Source organism: Astyanax mexicanus, chromosome 20 (genome assembly GCF_023375975.1).
Source record: "Astyanax mexicanus isolate ESR-SI-001 chromosome 20, AstMex3_surface, whole genome shotgun sequence".
Classification (NCBI taxonomy): domain Eukaryota; kingdom Metazoa; phylum Chordata; class Actinopteri; order Characiformes; family Acestrorhamphidae; genus Astyanax; species Astyanax mexicanus.
Genome location: NC_064427.1, coordinates 29,477,290 through 29,499,218, shown reverse-complemented (window position 1 = coordinate 29,499,218; position 21,929 = coordinate 29,477,290). Strand labels below are relative to the sequence as shown.

Below are 21,929 nucleotides of genomic sequence, written 5' to 3'. Positions count from 1 at the left end.
GGAGGCCTATCTTTTAAGCTATGTCCAGAACATGCATTTTTGAAAGCCGCCACATTTCGTTTCTAAGGTGAAATAGGTCCTTTGAGTGTATTGTGCTGATATTTGCTCTTGTACTTTGTGGGTAAAATGGTTTAATTTGCAGCTGTTTGACCTCTTTTCCATAATCCTTGACTATTATGGGGATATTTTGTGGAAAGCCAATACAGGCATCACAAATGCTAACAGTGTATGTCTGAAAATAATACTCTATAACTATTAAAAACAGATCAGAAAGTGTGTTTGATTAGGTCCCACTCTCCTCTACTGTTTTCCCAACAGATGTTTCCAAATCTTCTTAAAAGCTGTACCTTCACCTAGCTAGCTAGTTCCATAAATCTGCTTCTAATTATGTTTCATTGTAGATTCTGAGAACTTAAGAACATAAAAACACATAAACTGAAGGCTAGAATGTCCCTTAGACTTTTAATACCCATGAAAGTAGGTCTCCCACCTACTTAATCTCAAAGTAACCCCTCCACTTGCGCCCTGTAGCCCTCCCCAGACTTACTTTCACTGTGGTGTGGGTGGCCCAGGTCCTGCGAGTGTGAGAGACTACAACAGGGAACTTCCACACACTCACCCTGATGGAACACCCACAACGCTCTGCTGCTCCGTGTCTCACGAAAAACAGATCACCACCCAGTGCAAGTTCAGCCAAAAACAATATACAGAATGTTGCAGAGATGGCATTAATAGTGTGCACAAGCTCTGCTACTTGACGTTGCTGCTCTATCCAAACTGTCCAAGAGTAACCTCAGGCTGAACACTGCCCTCTTTGACTTTTTGGACCTTCGCTTCTTTTTTCTTGGATCACCGACCTTTCCTGTGTCTTCTTCAGTGCAGCAAGCACTAGTCTTACTCTTCTGTGGGCAGCTGTGTCTAAAATGAAGCTATAATTATGTTCTATAGCTGGAAATTGTTTGTGAGTTGCATGCAGGATCACTTCTTCTACACATTTATACACAGACCATTGTCTGTCTCTCAAAACCACAAACATCCCCTATGACATGGTCCCAATTTTTTATTTACAGAGTACAATCATAAATACAAGCACCTTCAACCACATACACTTATATACAGGGATGGTTTTAGGCTCAGATTTTCCATAAATCTGAGGCAGATTAACTTCGACCTTATTTAGGCTGTAGGACATGGTGTACCAAAGAGTGGTTTCTGGTCTTGTTCCTGGAGTACCTGTCCTGCATAGGGTTTCTTTCTTTAAAACACCATTAAATACCAGTCATACATAGAACCCAGGAACTCAACAAACAGTTCTGATCTTAGTTCCTTGGGCATTGTATCTCCTCAAGATTAGGTATATATTGACCAAGCTTCAGAGTACACAAAACCCTTTAAATGTTCTTAGCAAGGGTACTTCCAAATCAAGGCCAGGAACAACTGAAACATCACCCTGTAGCTCAGACAGTAGTCATGACTTTCAGGGATCCAGTCCGAAATCGCAGGATCTTCTTTTTAAGGGCATGAGAAGCTTTAATCTTGACTAAGGCTTTTGTCTGCAGCGGGGCTCCAGGAGGAGCAGGCGGAGAGGATGGTGCCAGCTGGGGGGCAAGCTGCTGTGGCCACACCAGTCCTCCACTCTCATCTGAGTCACTGGACATGGAGCTGGAGCCTGGAGACTCACCCTCGCTCAGACTGGACTCCCACTCTGTGGGACCCAGATGCTTATAACCCCCCTCTAGCCGGCAGGGCAGGTAGTCCGGAGAGTGAAGGACCTGATGGTGCTGAAAGTGGTGCTGATGATGATGGTGCTGCTGAGAAGCCTGGTTGTAGGAGTAAGGAGGTGGGGCAGGACGGGGTCTGCGGGAACGTCTTGCTGCCTGCTCAGGTGGAGGTGGAGGAGGTTCAGCTTCATCCTGGCTGAGCTCCAGTGTGGAGCGCCAGCGCCGATGCCCCAGGCCACCTTGGTTGCGGCGACTTTTGGGCTGGGTGGCACGTCCATTGTCCCGTTCCACTGTGCTGTACTTCCGCTCGGTTGCCCCCTTCTGTCCCAGCAGGCTGTTCTCTGACTGTGAGCGGCAGGCCCTTCGACCAGGCTTCTTAGTAGCTGCCCTTTCCTCTGTGAAACGGCACTTCTTTGGGACAGCCCTTGACTTAGACTGTCCTCTCTCTACTCTTTCTGGGGAGTGTGAAGGACGGCTGGTTTTGGGATTGGAAGCAGGGTGGGCACGATGTGTTTTGGTCCTCGCAGGAGCCCGGCATGGCTGAGCTGGGATGTACTGGGCATTCACCAGCTGCTCATCTGAAGAAGGTGAGTGCGGGACCTGGTAGTTTTGGTGCGAGTCTGCCTCACTGCTGCTGGGCTCCAGAACTCCGCAGGGAAAGTCCAGAGAAGTGGAGCGGATTTCAGCAAGTGCAGGAGGCCTGGGGTAGTGCACAGGGAGGGACTCCTCATGAGACAGGCCTCCAAGCCGCTCGTCTTCCAGGCTATATGAGGCCCAGGCTGGTGAATTTTCCGGGCTGGGTGAAGCCTTGCGGCACTCACGTGCATAAGGAGGCTCCTTGCTGCAGAGGCTACTCTGCCTTACCACTCCTCTGCTCTCAGGGCTCAGACTGGTTCGTGGTTTGCAGTGCCTGGCATTCAACAGGCGGCGCTGGATCAAGCCCACGATATAGGTCTCCACACGCTGTGACTGCTGAAAGTCCTCCTCTCCTACTGCATCACCTGCTGGCCAGAGCCAATGCTCCCCTTCTCCTCCTCTCTCTGCAACAGGCGTTAGTGTTGGCTGGGGAGCTGAAAAGGAGCGAGGAACCAGGGGCCGCACTCCACTGACCTGCAGTCCATCTCGACTGGCCAAACAAACATCTCCTACAACAAACAAACATGGGAAACCAAAGGTCAGACATGAAGCACTTGAATGGTAATCCATGGTCGCAGAACAGAATGTGCAGAAAATTGCAATGGTCTTTGAAGAAGGAAGATAAAGGTTACCAAGAACAATAAACAATTAAAAGTTCAGACTGATATAGACAACTCTTGGTCATATTTTTTAAGCTACACATACAGAAGGCTTATATAATGCATGCGCAACATATGTTGTATTCCACATGTGTCACACATCTGTTACATACTACATCTATATGTAATATTGGAATGGAGTTGTAGAGGTTCCTGATGGTGTCCCGAGATAAGTAATCCCATGCAGCTTGAACATTCACTCAGTTCCTGGTGATTCTGCAGTAGGGGTGAAGTGTTGATAGCGCACAAAATATCGTTTCAGGCTGGCCACGGCATTGCATCCATATCATACTATCATAGTATCATAGTATAAGGCTTTTTTATGTAAAAAAACATTGTCCTGTTAAATAGCACACTGAAGTATGTGTTAAGAAAAGGTAGGGCCACTAGTTGCAGGACTTCATTAACATAACCTTGAGCTGTGAAAGTAGTTGTTTTTGACAGTGACTATAGTTCCATTTTTATAAATATTTATGTAGTATCAGCATTTGTACATCAGACATTACTACTGTGTAATGCTAAAGCCAATAAAACCAGCCTTGCAAACAGAATGCTGAACAGCTTGAGTCAGGCTTCTCTTGCAGTCAGAACATCTACTGAGCATATGCGAGAGAAATGTCCACATCTCTAAAGGAGGAGCATATGAAAACAGCTCAAATAACCCAAAATGAGGTACAGCCAAAAGCGATCAGCATCATACTCTAAAACAGCTGCAAAAACTTCACATTCCATGTAAACCTCATCCATCCTGATGCCCTGGGCCCGTAGAGAATAGGAGTGTAGCTTGAATGCTGATGTGGTTTGATGGGGCCATGGTGACACTACAGTTTCAGTGGTTGGGACATTCTGTTTTTACTGCCACGATTGACTGATACCCTAATGTTTCAGACATAAACGTCCAACTTAGTCAGTGCTGTAACACATGGGTTCCTGCATTTATTGCCATACATAGTTTACAGAATATTTTAATGCCCATTTCTTGTGGGTTACAAATAGAAGATCCTTTAAATGGCCAAATACATGTCTGTACAGAATACGTCTATAAATGTATATTTAGGTATCTGTCGCATGCATGACCACACATAAATGAATCTGCAATATTCCAATGAATCACAATGCAAAAGTATTTACTTTCATCTTTCTACACTTGTCTAGTAAATTTTAAAGTTTAATTTAGCCGCTCAACTGAATCACATGGGTGAACTAATGCTTCTATAATTACAGACTGTAGTCCTGTATCTGTTTCTCTCATACTGTATTATCCTCCTTTCACCCTGTTTTTCAATGGTCAGGACCTAATAGGGCCTCCACAGAGAAACTATTATTTGGGTGGTGAATCATTCTCAACACTGCAGTGTTAGAGTCCGCAAGCGTTAGAGTCTACCGGCGATCGTTAGCATACACCGCGACTGTTAGAATTTACTATCGAATCTATCAGCAACCGTTAGCATCCACTGCAACCATTAGAGTCTACCGGCGACCGTTAGCATACACCGTGGCCATTAGAGTTTACCATTGAGAGTTAGCATCTACCAGCAACCATTAGCATCCACTCCACTACAGTCCACCATGACCGTTAGAATCCGACGTAATCATTAGCGTCTAGCGCGACTGTTAGCGTCAACTGCAGCCAATAGAGTTTACTGGGACCAGTTAAGAGTCGGCCTGGACCATTAGAGTCTACCGGCAGCCATTACATTCAATCGGCAACTGTTAGTGTCCACCGCGACCGTTAAGAATTCCCGGGAGCCTTTAGAGTCCACTGTGACCCATAGAGTCTAGAGTCTACCGACACCCACTATAATGGTCCTAATATTCTGGATAATATACTGGACAGTATATTTACATGATCCTGCAAACGTAAATCATTAAACATAAGCACAAGATCAATCTTCAAGCACATCAATCATTATTAATGTGCTGTAAACTGCAGGGCATGTATAGCAATTAAATTGAAAAATGATATTTTATCAATATCATGCAGCCTTGGAGAGTGTGTTTATTCTTTCACTCTCACATAGAAGGCCTTTCTGTGTGTCCCGAGTGTGTGCACACAGTGAGGTCTCAGTACACAGCTCTCATGACTAAACCGTCAGTGTGTGTGTGTGTGTGTGTGTGTGTGTGTGTGAGTATGAGTTCTCTCCAGGACTTCTAACTGAATTACAGATTTCATCAACTTTAACCCTTTCACAGAAATGAAGTTTTAGAAATTATTAATGAGGGTAAACTTGTATTATATATTATTAATTTATTATTAAACTTATTTTAACTCCGACGTCCCGAAAGTAGTGGAACACCAGTATGCAACTTAATCGTGAAGTGTTACCGCAGGGCACGGCTTGTGAACATTTACGCTTGTAAGGTTTCGAGGTGTTATCTTGTAAGTGAGGAAGCATGCTCATGGCAAGGTGACATGAATTATTATTGGACTTATAGCCATGCCTGCTAGAGGATACCAAATTAATGAGACATTCCATTTCTGAACTTGTGTTGGCATTTAACATTCCTCGATCCACAGGGTCACTAGTGTAACGAGAATCCATGTGAACAGACAAGCAACTCACAACTCACAGACAAGAAATCACATCCACATGCAATGCAGGAGATCCCACACACACATCCCACAGTTCGGAGACTTTAACAATGCAGACTTTAACAATGCTGGTTCCTGTCCAATGACATTGGGAATATAATACAATAGTATTTAATATAGGCCTAACACAATGCTATTTGATGCTCACTGAATTGTTACAGAACTTATTATTAACCCTTGTATGGTGTTCATATTTTTGTTACTCGTTTACTTTTTTACTTGTTTTTAATTCAGCAAAATTAAGCAATTTTACATTAAAATGCTTTACACATGCTTGCTTCACCTAAATTGCAGGCAATATAAACAGCTTACATGGTTACCCTTTACCTTCCTTATGTTACATTTATTTCAAAAAGTGCTCCTCTTTTTTTATTAGTTTTTTAATAAAATGTAAAAGAAAATTAATTAAACTCAAGATATGAGTAGAAAATGTGTTTAGTTTCAAATTTACAAATGAAGCAATGTTTATTAGCCCTTGGCCAAACATACTGTATGTAATATAAATGTGTAAGGGGGGGAGGTGTTGTACAGTGTGTGTTTATCGAAAATGTGTTTTGATATATGTTTTTCACAAAAAATGAGCCAATGCCAATGAGTTTGAGTTAGAAAAAATATTTTTTTAGTATAATTTGATGAAAAATGAAAACGGGTCCCACAGACCCGAACACCACACAAGGGTTAAATATAGTGGGATACTGATTAGCATGGTTCAGTAAAAGGCTGGCGAGTAGAGCTGTACCTGAATTTGGACCACTGTCTCCTGTGTCAGTCGTGTTTTCCAACGAAGTGCTCTCTGCATCCACCCTCAGCTCTCCTACTTGCTGCTGAAGAACTGCCATCAAACCCTACACACAAACACACACAGATACACACTCAATAAAAAAGCTCTCTATAAATACACTCTTGTGTATAAAAGTACAAAAGGGAACTTTCTTTGAAGAGGCACCACATGCTCTCTTAAAACCTTTGGATTAGATGTCACCATGGATTTAATGTAAGGAAACTCAACACAATGTAAACTGAACATTTGTAACATGAAGATCTGAGCCAATTTAGTATCCTTTGTATTGTAAAGTCTACGAGGAGATGGTGAGGAATTTTCTGCATAAAGACAGGTAATAAGATTGTGGATACACATAATGCAGTGTAAAAGGCTGATAAGATGAGATGTGGTAAATTTATTTTAGAAATAAATGAAACAATGAATTGTAATCCTAATTCCTAAGCTGCTACAGCAAATTGCACTCTGGACTTCATGTTGCTGCTACCTGCCTACTTTCCCTATTTTTGTGTATTTATCTTGATATGTATTTTATTCTATTCTATTTTATTGTATTCAATTCAATTGTATCTTATATTTATCTATTTTAACAAATGCTCTTTGGATGTAAACTGGACTGTAAGATTACAAAATCTTTCCACCTCATGTACCACATGTGATGTGAATGACAATATAGTCTCCTTGAATCCTTAAATAGGACAAATATATTAAAACACCATGCCAACATGAGCGGCATGTGTTATAGGGAAACATCTGTATCTTTCATATTTCAATCACTTAAATCAATATTCTTATCACTTCAGTTCATTGTGTGAGCAGACAGCTAAAATAAAGATGGACAAATCACAGAAAGTAGAGTGGCTGCTGTTACTCCATTGGAATAATAGCTGAACAGAAATCAATGTATTCAAAGAGAGAGCTGGGCTTACTATAAATACACTGCTTTAACAATGAAGTCAGTCTAATTCTGCTTATTCCATTACTCTAGAGGTCTTGTGCGTGTGTGTGTGTGTGCGTGTGTGTGGTGACTGTACTGAGGTTAATGACCTCCTGCATGTATGTGTGTATTGCACCCTGAGTGTGTAAAAGGCCGTAGGATTGCCAGATGAGTGAGAAGAGAGTGTGAGTCAGTGTGGCAGCCATCGCTGTGTTCAGTCATACAGCATTAGAATGCAGGGAGGCAGTCTGGGAATCTGGGAATGAAAGGAACAGAATGCTCTGTTTATGAATGAATGGGAGATTGTGTCTCTGCCTCAACTCTCAAATTAACTTTACTGACTTTGTCACCTGATTGCTCTTTTCTAAATGTCTGCAGGGTTGTTTGCTTGCTTCATTCAGGATGGTGCTAAAGCAGTATGGTAGGCATTGTTAAAATATAGTAAATAAAAGAAAAAGATCATAATTATTCTTTAAATGTCATTAACTGTATAAAAATCCTGCTATCCAATTCAAACCCATTTACTGTACATTTTTTGAAACGGTCATTGGATCTTACACTGTGTGAATGTTTAGAAACCTATATAGGCCAAAAGATTTGGTTCTTTCTGTTATGAGACACATCAATAAAAACAATACAGCAATGGAAAAGCACCAATTACTGCAAAAAACATCCTCATGAACTGGAAAACGAAAAATAACATTAGCATTCATCACTGGAAAATTAGCTGGAAAATCTATTAACTGTGTATCAATGGAAAAACTCTCAGAATCCATTAGAAACACTAGTTCAGACCAAATCTGGACTTCTTTTATCAAGACACATGTCCAATATAAGTATTTACTATTTACTCTTTATTGTGTGCTACATTTTTATCACAGTCCAGACATGTGCAGTATGACTGTATACTGTTTACGTATTGCTTATGTGCAATAAAACTGTTTACTGAATGCTGTGTTACAGTTTTAAGTGCAGTCTCCCCATTTGCATCTGTTTACTGTCATATATACTGTTAACTTGTGTGCTGCAGTTTCAGAGATACAGGGTTATAGGCAGTAAAAAGTCCCTCCTAAAATGCTGCTGCTACTTCCACACCTCAAGCACTTGTGCTCTGTATTAACAACGCTTAAGTGCAAAATGACACGCAGGAGTGAGAGGACGCATGCACCCCACAGAAACTGAGAGACTCATAAAATGTCCCCAGGACCTTTCCGGACTTTTGCAGTAGTTTTCACTAGTGTTCATTATTCATCATCATTCATTCATTTTCTGGCTCATGAAGCTTGAAAATAGTATGTTTTGTTAATGTTAACACATTGTATTTCTGAGGCTGTGGTATTTTTTTATGTAAAGGCAATGGTATAGTATATGGTATATATATAGTATCTCTAAAATGGCAACTTTTTAGGACTTTTTAAGTGGTTAGGTAAGATTAATTATTGTTTAATATAAATACCTATCTGTGTAACAAATGAAATGTCCCCATGAGCTGGATTGACCATAACAGTTAGCGGGACAAGTTTCTAAAAAGGGGATTTGACCAATAAAACAAAGAACTCTGCATTCATAAGAGGAATATGGGATTATCTCATTTGTTCTCTAGGAACATATAGTTTTAACACTGTGATAAAACCTAACCTCACCATGTGAAAAGTACTAGCCTTGTACTAGCTCTGTACTTTAGCCTAGCTTGCTAGCTAGCTCTCACAAGATATGCTACATTCCATTTACCTCAGAAGTTGGGTGGAGTGTCTCAGGTTAACTAGCTAAACAAATAAAAAACAATACAAACAAGATTGTTATGGCATTTTGTGCATCCATACACCATGGAAACATGTTCATACTTAGAAATTCGGAACTAGAAAAGTCCAACATCCGAGTTAGGCATGAACCCACCATGTGGAGGCTAAGTACAGCTTATTATACATCTTTTTAGCACTACAAATATAAACAAATCTGTAATGTTTTTATGGTGTATAGATGTACAAATGACCTTGTTTGTATGTATTGTTTTTGAATTGTTTTGCTAGCTCACCTTGGGATAATGCATCCATTGTCTGAGGTAAATTAAATGTAGCATTTCTAAAGAGGGCTAGCCAGGCTAGCTAGGCTAAAGTACAAACTAGCAGGGCTAGCGCAGTGATAAAAAAAATAAGCATTACCGGAAAATAAATAAGAGAATCCCATATACCTTTTATAAATGCAAAGTTCTTGGTTTTTTGGTTTTAATTTACTTTTATAGAAACTTGCCCTGCTAACTGCTACTCCAGTTAATCCAATTTAATCCACAGATGTGCAGGTTTTTATATTAAATAACAATTAATCATACTTATACTTTTTCCTGAAATGTTGGTATTTTGGAGATACTAGGAGCTTGTTTCTATATACAATTGCCATTAATAAACAACTCTTAAAGAACCACTGTCTGGAAAATGCATAATCTTAAATTTAACTTTAAGAGTGTCTTAATTTTAATGAGCAAGAAAATGAAGCTTATGCTAGTGAGTTATAGTTTAAAAAATAGTTATATTTTGATTTTAGATAATATAGAGTTATCCTTCACATAGAGTGATTAAAATATAGGAGAAATTTCACTTGCGATGTCCTGCTCTCCTCTGCTACTTCTAATTTAAACATTTTCTTTGGCTAGTAATTAACTTCCTGAGACCTGGACTTTTGTTTGGTGTGCGTTTTTAATTTCTCCTAGCTATTTGGGATTAGGAGGACCTAACAAGTATAACAACTAAACTTGAGAAAAAGTTTATTTTGACATTTATTTTAATGTTATTTTAAATGACTGGCTGTAGAAACATTTGAAAAGGATTCCATTCCAGCCATCTTGTTTGCATTCAGTTGAGTGTAATATCATTATGTGACCACTAGATGGGACGGGCAGTGTCTTAATGGCAGTCAAGGGTAAATGTTTCTTAAAAATAAGTATCATGGTACAGAGAAGCAGAAATGTAATATCCCCATATGAGGATGCAGGGTTTCAAGAGGTTAATAAGTAAGCATAGGGAATACAGAGAAACTCCTTGTTTAAAACTTGTTTAACATCCCAGTACAGTTGCAGCGATTTGGATAGCGCTAATCACACGCATAGTGAAGCGTAGTGCTGCAGTTCCAACCACTCTGACTGCCAGAAGTGCTAGCATAAATTAGCATATCATGCTCTGAAAAGCTACGAAAGCAAAGCAGATGATATTTCCCTGAACCTAAAAAGCTTAAAAGCTTCCCAAACGAGTTGAGAGATGAATTAAAAATTAAGAGAGCTTTTCTGATTTTCTGAAGTGCACTTTTTCTCAGAACCTCCACAGCAGCTACAGAGTTATAGACCTCCACGTTGAGTGCTTGTGTAAATGACCTAATGCGGGTGTTGGCTTAAGCGCTGTGGTAAAGGGTTCCTGTGAAACTGCCTCCTCAAAGATCATTTGTTCCTCCACAGAGGTTCTCCCATCACATCCACAGCCAAATCACACTGCTGTGCTGTTTCCAAACTGCCCATAGTATGGTCTACACAAACACTGCTACAATCAGAGACATGCTGGCTGCAATGAAAACGACAGTCAATTAGCCCAAACCCTCAACTAGTAAGTTCCCTGTCGAAATGCAGTGGAATTTTTTGTATGCCCAGTTTTTCTCTTTTGGGATTCTTGTTGTTCAAAAACAAAATGCAGACAGCTTGAAAATCCAAAAACCAAAAATATTCAACACCATCTCAGAGATCTGAGTTAATCCTGTTAGCAATGCTAAGCATAGAGGTAGAAGACTTGCTTGGGGCAGCTACGACCTAAAGGTCAGCAAAGCAGAATTGGGACTGGAAGGTCACCAACTGGTTTGATCCCCTGGACCAGCAGGAAGTGGCTATCAACAGCATTCACCGCTGAGTTGCCCTTAAGCCATGCAACTAATCCCTTGTTTCTCTCCAGGCACTGAGGTGGCTAGCCATTATTGAGGGTGTGTTAGAGTGTGTGTGTTTTCACTAGCATGCATGGGCGAAATGCTATGGTTTAATGGGGTTGTACTGCTCTGTAACAGAAATAAAGTGTGTTCCAAAGACCTGAAAATATTTAGGAAAGAAAATGAGACAATTTGATTTAGCCTTTAAACAGGTAAAGTTTGATATATAGAGCACAATAAGAAACACCTTTTGATTTCATTTTTCCAACCTGGCAACCAAACCGCATGATACATGTAGTTTGTTTCTCTGATGTGAATTAGTTAACAGGTTTGTTAATTTGGAGCATTTTGAACAAAACAAGTTCAACTGTTATTTTTTTTTTTACATACTAAAGCCCTATCCGAACCGGATTAGTTTCTCAGGGGGACGTCTGTGAAAAAAATATTTCACACTTCTATTCAGTGATAAAACTCTTGCATCCGGACTGGAACTAAAAAACTTTTTGGCTTTCTCTGTCACATAAAATTGCTCCTCCATTTCAACTCGCTGTTGTGTTTACATGGATCTCCGTGAAAACAAGTGCCCTAAAGTGTGATTACGGTGTGTAGCAGTGAACAAATAGCTATTTTATCAAATGCAAGTGACGAAACTCAGAGATGTCAGTACGGACAGGACTAAAATTACTGAAGGACCACGGAATTCAGCGAAAAACAGTAGGTAATTCAGCCTGTAATACATGATTATCCAGACGAGAATAAAATCACAGGACCCCCTGAGAAACTAATCCTTTCTTAAGAAATATTTAAATATGTAGCACCTCATAATCCTGTCTTATGTCTCATTTATGCATGTTTAGCTGGCTGAAGATTCTCTACTAGGTGATGCTACTGGTAGTTTTACATCACTTTTAAGCTGAACTGAATCCATGCTTAGAGTGTAAACAGAAAAAAAAATCAATGACACAATTCTTGTTTTAAAAACCAAAAACACAGCTGGTTGGCGAAGACATATTTGGTGTGTAAATCTGCATATTATTTGGTGACCAAGGCTTAGATTTTATTATCCTTGATAGGGCTGTCCCTAACGATTATTTTTTAAACGATTATTCTAACGATTATTTTTTTCGATTAGTCGACTAATCTATTTATTGAGAAACATATTTAAATAATTATTATTTTACGTTTTAAAGCAAACGATAAATTACTATATTAATATATAATAACAACAACAACAACACAAGCCTACTAAACCAAACCCCACACTTATAATCACTTACATGTACAACACGTTTAGATCTTTAACGCTAAAAATGGTAAGCTCCCATACACCACAACCGTGTGTTGCACTGTTTTCTGTGACCGCTAGATTTTGTGACCACGGGCAAGTAGTTCTCAGCAGACCGGTGCACTGGCCGATTCGAAACGTGTTCGTTTCTAATGTTTACCCCGACTGGCCAAAACGGTTAAGTTTAGGGCTGAGGGTAAGGTGTAGGTATAGAAAGCTTCTGTTTTGCCAATGAACGCTCATAACTGTGAGCACTGGTCACAAAATTCCGACGGTGACAGAAAACGGTGTAACACCGCAACGCCGACGGCGCTAGCTAAAATAACTTAAGGCAGCTAGCTTAGCTAAACACCTGAACTTATGAATAATGCTACTGTTTCTGGAATCTGCGAAATGCCATGCACAAATATAAACCAAAAATGTATAATTTCTGCCTGTGGCAGGTTTAAAACCTTTGGTAGACAGCCTTAAGTCTTTTTAAGGACACCCGCGGAGACCCTGATGTAAACGGTAACTTACTGTGTGACCCTGTTGACATAGTGCTCATGGATGTGTGCGCTTCAAGTGCTCCTTTTGCACGTATGGCAGAGGACCACATTGTTGCCCTTTTGCGTGAAATGCTCCCAAACTTTAGATGCCCGCTGGCGTTTTTTTGTAGCTGGAGATTGCTCTCCGGAGTCCATGCTCTCCTCTGCCCGAACCCGACATGACCCGAGGTCCGACCCGAAATCCGACCCGGGCTCCAGAAAATAGTCCGAGATGTAGGCGTCTGTTTTTTAATTATATTTTTATGTAAAAAAAAAAATAAAAAATAACGAAAACTGAAAGTGAAACTAAACTAATTTATTTATAAGCGCTGTTTTCACTACCGCAGTTCTACAGCGGGGGTGTTGTGCCGATTCTGTCCGCGAAGCGGGAGTCAGATTCAGCAGAGAGTCGGATTCGGCACAAACGCGGCGGCACCTCGCGGTGCGCGGTGTCAGTTGTAAGCGCTCGCGCTAGCCGCAAAATACGGCAGAAAACACTGAGGGAGCTGCCGAATTATGTATGGGACTAGAATATGAGCTCTCACCAGAACAAGCGAATCTCTCTCTCTCTCTCTCTCTCTCTCTCTCTCTCTCTCTCTCTCTCTCTCTCTCTCTGTGTGTGTGTGTCTCTCTCTCTCTCTCTCTCTCTCTCTCTCTGTGTGTGTGTGTCTCTCTCTCTCTCTCTCGCACGTGAACTCCTCCGCGTTTGACTTGCAGAACTGTGTTTAGCTGTTCTTAAAAATCATTTTAATTAAATAATAGTTCTATGCTTCTATGTTACCGTGTTAATTAACATAGTTCTGATCATATTTACGACGCGCCGACGCACGTTATGCAAATCGATGTATTTTCGTAATCGATGACGTCGATTATGTCGATGCGTCGCCCCAGCCCTAATCCTTGAAGCTCCACTGCACAACTAAACATTCAAACTTCAAACACTGAATGGGTCTTGGCCAGTCAACTTTTTTTGAGTTAAGGTAAAACTGGAAATGTGTTTTACGGAGCCAGTCAGCAAAAAAGATCAGATAGGTTTTAGTGATTTGGTTCTTATTGCAGCTTATGCAATTCAGCTAGACATAATGACTCCATTGCTCTACTCAGTTTATGATTCTGTATTAAAGACTTTGTCTTACAGACAGAAAAATGCAGAACAGAGCAACAACAACAAGCTCTTATCAACACTTGCAGATTCCATCACAGAGCTGGGCCCATGTATGGTGCTGCTGGCCGTTGACGAAAGACTGCAGTCGTCAGTGTCTGAAAATGTGGCCAACGTCAAGGCACTGAAAATTCCTCTGTGGCAAATCCAGTCTACGTCAACACAGCACTGAACAGATGTGGTGAAAATGACAGGACATTTTTTTAAGGCTAGACTGCAAACACATCACATGAAATATGACTTTTTTGAAGTAGTAATGATTGAAGCATTGAATAATTAAACCCATGGGACAGCATGGTCAGAAATGTGGTCAGAATGCCATTAAATTCCAACAGTTTGAAGATGCAGAGAACATTCACTCAGTTTTGTATTTATATTTATCTTATTTTTACTATATTTAACCAGCTGTTTGGCTGAATCTTGGAGATGGCGAGACTCTGCACCATGCCTGTAACTCTACCCTTACCCTGCACCCTAACACCCCCACCCCCCAGACCCCAGACAAATTCACCCAAAGCCTGTTAGCTTAACCAGATGATGCAATCACATATTGTCATGGTAACAGCACGAAGGTCAGCACTAAAAAAGAAAGAGAGGATGACACTCGCACACAAGCAGAATTCTCCTGAACAGCTCAATTATCATCTCCCTGCTTACTTGCTCTCCTGCACCTTCAGTGTGAAGCTGGCAGCAGTGCTGATGCTCATAATTAGAGCAGCAAACTTAACAGCTTCTGTACCACTATCTTCTCTGGCCAGCAGAGCCCAGTAGACAAGCTGGAACAGATTGAGGACTAGGGAACTTGAAATGATGTGAAAATTACACCGAAATTATAAATTATTTTTTCCTTCATCCAGAGTGTGTAAAAGAACATTACTACATACTCTGCTGTCAGACTATATAACCAGCACTGCTCCTAGTACATAATACACCCATACAGTATACACTTACACACACACTATACACTTACAAAATACAACATTTAATATTTAAATGCTGAACAGGCACTAATAAAACACACTTAAACTTATTAGCAACCTACTATTATTTACTGTTTAAAACCTGGGAATGTCACAATAAATACGCTATTGGCTTATCATACATAAACATATATGAACAGCTCATGAAAACCTCAGTTATTTATGCTAAAATCAAGTCATTTTTTTTGTTCAATATTTTTTAATATTTTATGGCTCTTTAAAAGTAATGTGTAAATGCTTGTTATTGCTATTATTCTATCACTATACTATCATTTATTGCAATTATTTCTAAGACAATATATAATCTAAAAAAAAGGTTTATCATGATCAATAGGGGTGAGAAGCACAGGGAATCTCACAATAGGATATTATCACGGTACACTGCCCATGATATTGATAATAATCACAATACTGTGATTCAACGCTACTCTATATATTGCAAGTTCACCATTCTCTACAATACTTCACAGCAAAATAATAAAACACTCCTAAATAATAAAATATCAGGAATTATGGATTTATTGGTTTTAGTTTCACAGAATTTGTCATCAAACTAAACATTTAACGCAGGTTTACCCTGTTCATTAGATTAGTAATTTTAGTAAGTCAAACTGGGGGCAAGTCTTAAAAAGTGTTTTGATAAAAATGTTGATATTTGACACAACACATCGATAGTGTATCACAGATACAAAAACCATACAATATATCACAATATCAATATATTGTCACACCCCTAATCATGACAGAGTTCATTAAATCTATGTGAACATGACTTGTTTCGGTTTGAAGTTGCTAAAAACACAAAGATCCAGCAGGCTGAGTAACGAACAGATTTGTATATTTCATTCCACACATCGATCAGATTTGAGTTGGACTAACTATGGATTACCACAATTGGCCTTAGGTTCATGCAACTAATATCAAAACTCACGTCAATGAAAGGTCATTAATATAGCTCACTTTGGTTCACTTGAAACTTTTAGGCTGTTTTAGATTAAACACAAACATCCAAAGCTTTTGAAAGAAAGTTTGAAGTAAAGCTTGTAACAGACACTAAAATACAGTTTATCAATTTTGCTATGTTTAAGCAGTTTGCTATGTTAGTTAAGCTATAAATAGACTATTTTTAGTAAAACAAAAACAAAAAAGAAAACAAAAAAGAAAACGGTCCCACTCATTGGAAATGAGAAGGGGGTTGGTTGATTTCTTTGCCAGCTCCTAATTATTTAATGGTTAATCTGATACACTGTGCCTTCAATTTACCAGTAACATTCTGACCAATGGGAGAGCTTGTGTGCATGTATCTACCCTGAAACACTACTTATTAGACAATGTTCTGTTTAGCAGTTTACACTTTAATAGGACGAAGACTGTATTTTGTACATTTTGTACATACAAACATTATTCCATACAGATTTAATACAGATTACTTCTTAGAAGGCCCTGAATGCCCCCCACTCCCCATAGATAGTGTTGAAAATGAGTATCAAAGTATCATAGCCTGTGAAAGTTGAATAATGTTCAGGGCAGCCCTCCTTCTATAAGTCCCACTCGATTTCTACTAAAGAGTTATGAGAAACATTTATTATAACTGACATCCAACAGAGGAAATAATAATTGCTTGCTACAGGGTCTCCCAACCCCTCACCTAACAAATGCTGAACAGGGATTATTAGAAGAGTTTGCACCCAAGGCCCATTGATCCTCGAGCAGCCCGTTAAACTAGCCACAACATCTACTGCCTCTTCCAGGAGTCATCAATCAAAACACACCAACACTTCACCCCCAATTTACACACACTGTCACACTCACACTCTCCAACATCCCTCAACAGCTGGACGTGAGGGGGAATGCTGATGAGGAGTGCACACGGCCGGACGCCACAGTTGCTCAAGGAGGCAATGTGCTGCACAATGCACATGCATCCACACTCACACTCACACACACACTCGCACACCCGCCCACACTTATGCATGGAATCTGGACAGTATGACCGGTGCTTTCCCAGCTGTTGCTTACTGTCAGATGGCTGTCAGTACATGATGCCAGGAATAAACCGGTGCGTGTGTGCCGGAGCAGAAGGCCCACTGCCTATCTTTCCTGGCCTTGATAGCCTCTCGGGCCCCACACACTCAGACACACAGACACACAAAAACACATGGCAGCTTGCTGGTACACAGACCCCCCACTTGTTCCCACCAGGGCCTGTCACACACTCAAACAACAAGATTAGGTTACTGCAGTCATCCTTATCTGCCTGCCAACAGATAAAGCCCATACTTTGAGTCTTTGAACACATACTGTATATATTTGGCTAAAAGACAGTACGCAGATACTGTTCTGTATTAGAAACAGCACCCTTATTCTTATAAGAATTCAGAGCCATTTACAGACCTGTTTACATGAGTGCAACAGTATATATTAACGGTTGGTGTATTTATTCATCAATTAATCTGATCAATATTAATCCAGTTTAGTTCCAAATTCAAGGGTCATGTGATTAACAAAGTAGGGATATAAGAAAATGTAAGTATCACGATATTTTGTCTCGAATTTCAAAAACCCAGTATTAATTTTTTTGACTAACAGTTTACATTATAAAACAATACAGTATTACAACACATTGTTACATATTAAATCATGACCCCTGTATCAGGGTTATGTGTATCAAATCGGCAAGTTCTAGCTCTACAGCTCTAATACAAAGTATGTCTGATTCTGATTCAAACTGTAAAATGCAGCCCTAAGAAATATAGAAGATTCAGGACTAAGCAAATTAGCAGAGAATTAAAATCAAATTCACTTAATTGGCTCATACAGTATAATATCAATGACTAAATCATTGATATTGATAAATCATTGAGGTGCCTTCATGAATGTCAATACACAGAGTTTACTTAAAGAGGTAAACTACTGGTAACACTCAAACACAGAAAGACCACAGTATGTATAAGACCTTGCTAGAAACCATCTAAAAAGCATACCCAGTTCTGGAGCAAAAGTCCTTTGATAAATGAAGGAAAAAGAAACAATAAAACACTACATAATGTAAAAGTTACTTGCATTAATTCATCAATATCAATGCCCATATTTATATTAATGTTAGTTTTGTCTTAAAAATATGAAAAACTAAGAGGCAGTTTGGGCTACACAGCATTTTGAAAGGAAAATAGACTAGGCTTAATCCTGGTCCGAAACGTTTACTGTACATTTCAATTCCATTTGTTGCTTCATTTCAAATGCATTGTGGTGATGTACAGAGGCAACATTACATTGGAAAAATGTAAATTTTTATTTTACTGTTTTACTGTAGTTATTTTTGTGTTGCAGTTTAGCCTTAACCACTGTCCACACTGTGTTTCAGTCAAGGTCGCTTTTTATACAAGCCAAAAAACAAAGCAGCCAATCAGAACAGATTTAATTTACATATGTTAGCTATAAAAGCACATTTAATAAAATTATATGAGTTGCTTTTTAAGTTTGCCTTGTTCCTACATCTCATAGGACTAACAGCAAATGAAAAAACTTACAAGCAACTTAACCCATTCAATCCCTACAGCCACAACTATGAATGAAACTTAGTTTTGAGGTTTGTTTTAAAGCTTGTAAAACAAGTGTCTTAAAACAATATTTGATTGATAAATTACAACCAAAACCTTATCTTTTAAAGAGTTATGGTTAAAAGAGTGTGTAAACTTATGAGAAACAAGCAAAGCAAAGTCAACAAAACAAGCTATGTCAGGTAGGTAACATTCTTCAAAACAGCCCCAAAGCACTGGCTCATTAACTTCATCTGTCAACTTGAGTATCATCTGATAACATGATTGTATGTAGAAAACACATTTATCAGTGTCACCCAGCATTAGGGTCCACTTAAATCCTTGTTTTTACTGACTGATTGTAAACTGCATGGTCAGTGAGAGTCCCTCATAAACACAACTGTTAGTGTGTGATTTTATTGCTCACTCCCACAATTATCCTCAGGTCAACTGTGGGTTAAACTCCTCGAAGCCAACGAAAGTTATGAGTGGGTAAATGTCTGTATTATGTGCACGGGCAATGCTTGATTAGACTCTTTCATTTTATTCATAAAGCATGAATGCCAATGTCATTGTGAAAACATATGTATCCTTGGAATAAGCTTCTGTATTAATGAAAGACATTTTAGTAAAATAACATAAGCTTTCACTGCTAATCCAGGCAAACACAAAATTCACTACAATGGAAAACTGTAGAGTTAAATAAATAGAAGTTCAGTATATTTTGAAAGTGATCTAATGATGTTTTCTCCTCATTAAAAAAAAATCCAACACAGCAAAAAACAATTCTAAAAACCCCAAAAATATCTCTTAGTCCAATATCACTCAAATGCAGTACTTACATTCACCTAGCAAAAGCCTTTTAACACCTTAAGAACAACATTGGGTATCTTAAGTGACAAGTCCTGCTTTTGTTTTGGAAGAGGTGATCGAAAAATCTGTGTGTGGAGGCACTGAGGTCAGGGCCAAGACAATTGGTTTGTTGTCACCCGTCACAAGTCTAAAAGGCCTGGTGTCATTGTGAGGGGTGCAATTTACTTTCTAAGCACACATATAAGTGCGCTATTTCAACAGGACAATGCTCATCCACATACTGCTGCCGTCTCAAATGATTGCCTTAAAAACAATGATGCTATTGGACACGTTTTCAACACTCCATCCCTACCACAATATCTGCAAGAATGTTTAAGCTGCATCTGTGATGGATTATAGCATTAGGAACCTCTACAACTCCATGCTGAGACTTCTGGCATGTTGTATCACATGAGTTTCATACTACTCTTCTGCAGGTGTAGCTCAATATATGAAGAGTTAGTTTGCACAGAAAGGTGATATGCTTAAAGTGAATAGCTCAAGTAGTTGCTACATACACCACATACAAATATTTTTATGAAACTAAGACCGTCTCAAATTTAAATTGAATTACTGTGTAGTAGTAAAGACATTCAGAACAAAGTTTTTAATGTTGCTATTAAATAAACTTTCAGATTTCAGGAATTATACATCCATGATCATAACTGAAAAGTCAATAGTCTATCACAGTGGTTCTCAAACTTTTAAAGCAATGTACCACCTATTATCAAACCAAAACATTTACGTGCCATCTACTGGGGCTACAGTGTGGGCCTTACTCACTTTGCAATCTGCGAATTATTGATTACTGTATATTGTAAATTCAGTATGCCTACTGAGACATGTTAGAGGGAAATATCAGGAGTGTGAAGGAATGTAGTGTACAGCAAAGTCTACCATCTTGAACCCTACGCTAATTATTTAGCTATTATTACTAATACAGAAACTGTTGTGAGTCATGGAGTTCCACAAGAATTAAAAATGCACACCAAGCAAAACTCAGGGTCTCAGAAGGTTAATGTAATGTAAGTGTAAGACTAGCACAAAGCTTTACTGTGTGATTGGACTTTTTACTATTGATCTCTTATGATAAACACACTTTTCACTGCAAAATGACAGCCAAAACTAATCAGTCACTTAAAAGTTCATATACGTCAAGTTTCTTTGATTTTACCAAATTGAAAACCTCTGGAATATAATCAAGAGGAAGATGAAGGATCACAAGCCATCAAACCAAGCTAAACTGCTTGAATTTTTGCACCAGGAGTTGCATAATGTTATCTAAAAGCAGTGTGTAAGACTGGTAGAGGAGAACATGCCAAGATCCATGAAAACTGTAAATAAAAAGTTCCACCAAATATTGATTTCTGAAAACTCTCTTTAAAACTTTATGAACATGAACTTGTTTTCTTTGCATTATCTTTTTTTTTGTTATTTCAGCCATTTCTCATTTCCTGCAAATAAATGCTTTAAATTACAATATTTTATTTGGAATTTGGGATAAATGTTGTCCATAATTTATAGAATAAAACAACAATGTACATTTGACTCAAACATATACCTATAAATAGCAAAATCTGAGAAACTGATTCAGATACTTAAGTGGTCTCAATTATTGCACTGTTTAAAGTCTGAAACAGATTTAAAGAACATTTTTAATCAGGTTTTTCACACTTTTAATTAGTGCTGTTTCTAGTCTGTCTGATCATCCTAACAAAGAACCACGCTAAATCTGAACTTTCTTACCTGCTGTTCTTTCAGAGCTGACTGTTCTCCAGCTCTGGCCGGGGAGAGGCTGAACCCGTGCCGGAGGAGCCCCCAGGCGGGCCGCCCACACCCCGGGTCTAGGAGAGCCAGGGCCCCCAGAACCAGGCCCTCCTGGCGCTCTTTCAGCACCTCCAGCTCCAGGAGCCCCGCCAGACTCGCCTCCAGCCGCTCCTTATAGCGGCTCCGCTCGCTGGCCACGGGGAAGGAGAACGCTCGGTTCATCGCTCAGCTCTTATATATCAACAAAATATCAATAAAACACGGTTTAAAAGTGCTGCCCCTGGAAAAAAACCGAGGTGCTACTAATTAAGATATATTCTCCATTAGTTTTCCATCAGATTTGTGTAGTTATCCTCAGTCTGATACTCTGAAACTCAACAAGAACCAGCCCACTCAACTCAACTCCAACTCCACTGCTCCCATTCTCCATCTCTGCTCCCAGCGAGGGCTGGACCTTCCGCCAGCTGTCAAATGTTAATTAGCATGCTGCCTTCTCCCGTTCCTATTGGCTAGAAATATTCCCGCTAAATTAATATTCATGAGCTCCCCTCCCCCTCTGATTCCGGATTGGCTGGTCTGAGAGAGAGAGA

At 39.4% G+C, this 21,929-nt stretch overlaps 1 protein-coding gene across 1 annotated transcript; it reads right to left on the bottom strand.

Annotated features, from left to right (window-relative positions):
• Positions 1-1,042: 1,042 nt before the first annotated feature.
• Positions 1,043-21,807, bottom strand: dact3a (dishevelled-binding antagonist of beta-catenin 3a). The gene is made up of 3 exons (XM_007252448.4): positions 21,319-21,807; positions 6,349-6,454; positions 1,043-2,866 (listed from the first exon to the last, which is right to left on the bottom strand). The coding sequence occupies exons 1-3, from the start codon at positions 21,559-21,561 to the stop codon at positions 1,458-1,460; spliced, it is 1,758 nt and encodes a 585-aa protein (XP_007252510.3). The 5' UTR covers positions 21,562-21,807; the 3' UTR covers positions 1,043-1,457.
• Positions 21,808-21,929: the final 122 nt, after the last annotated feature.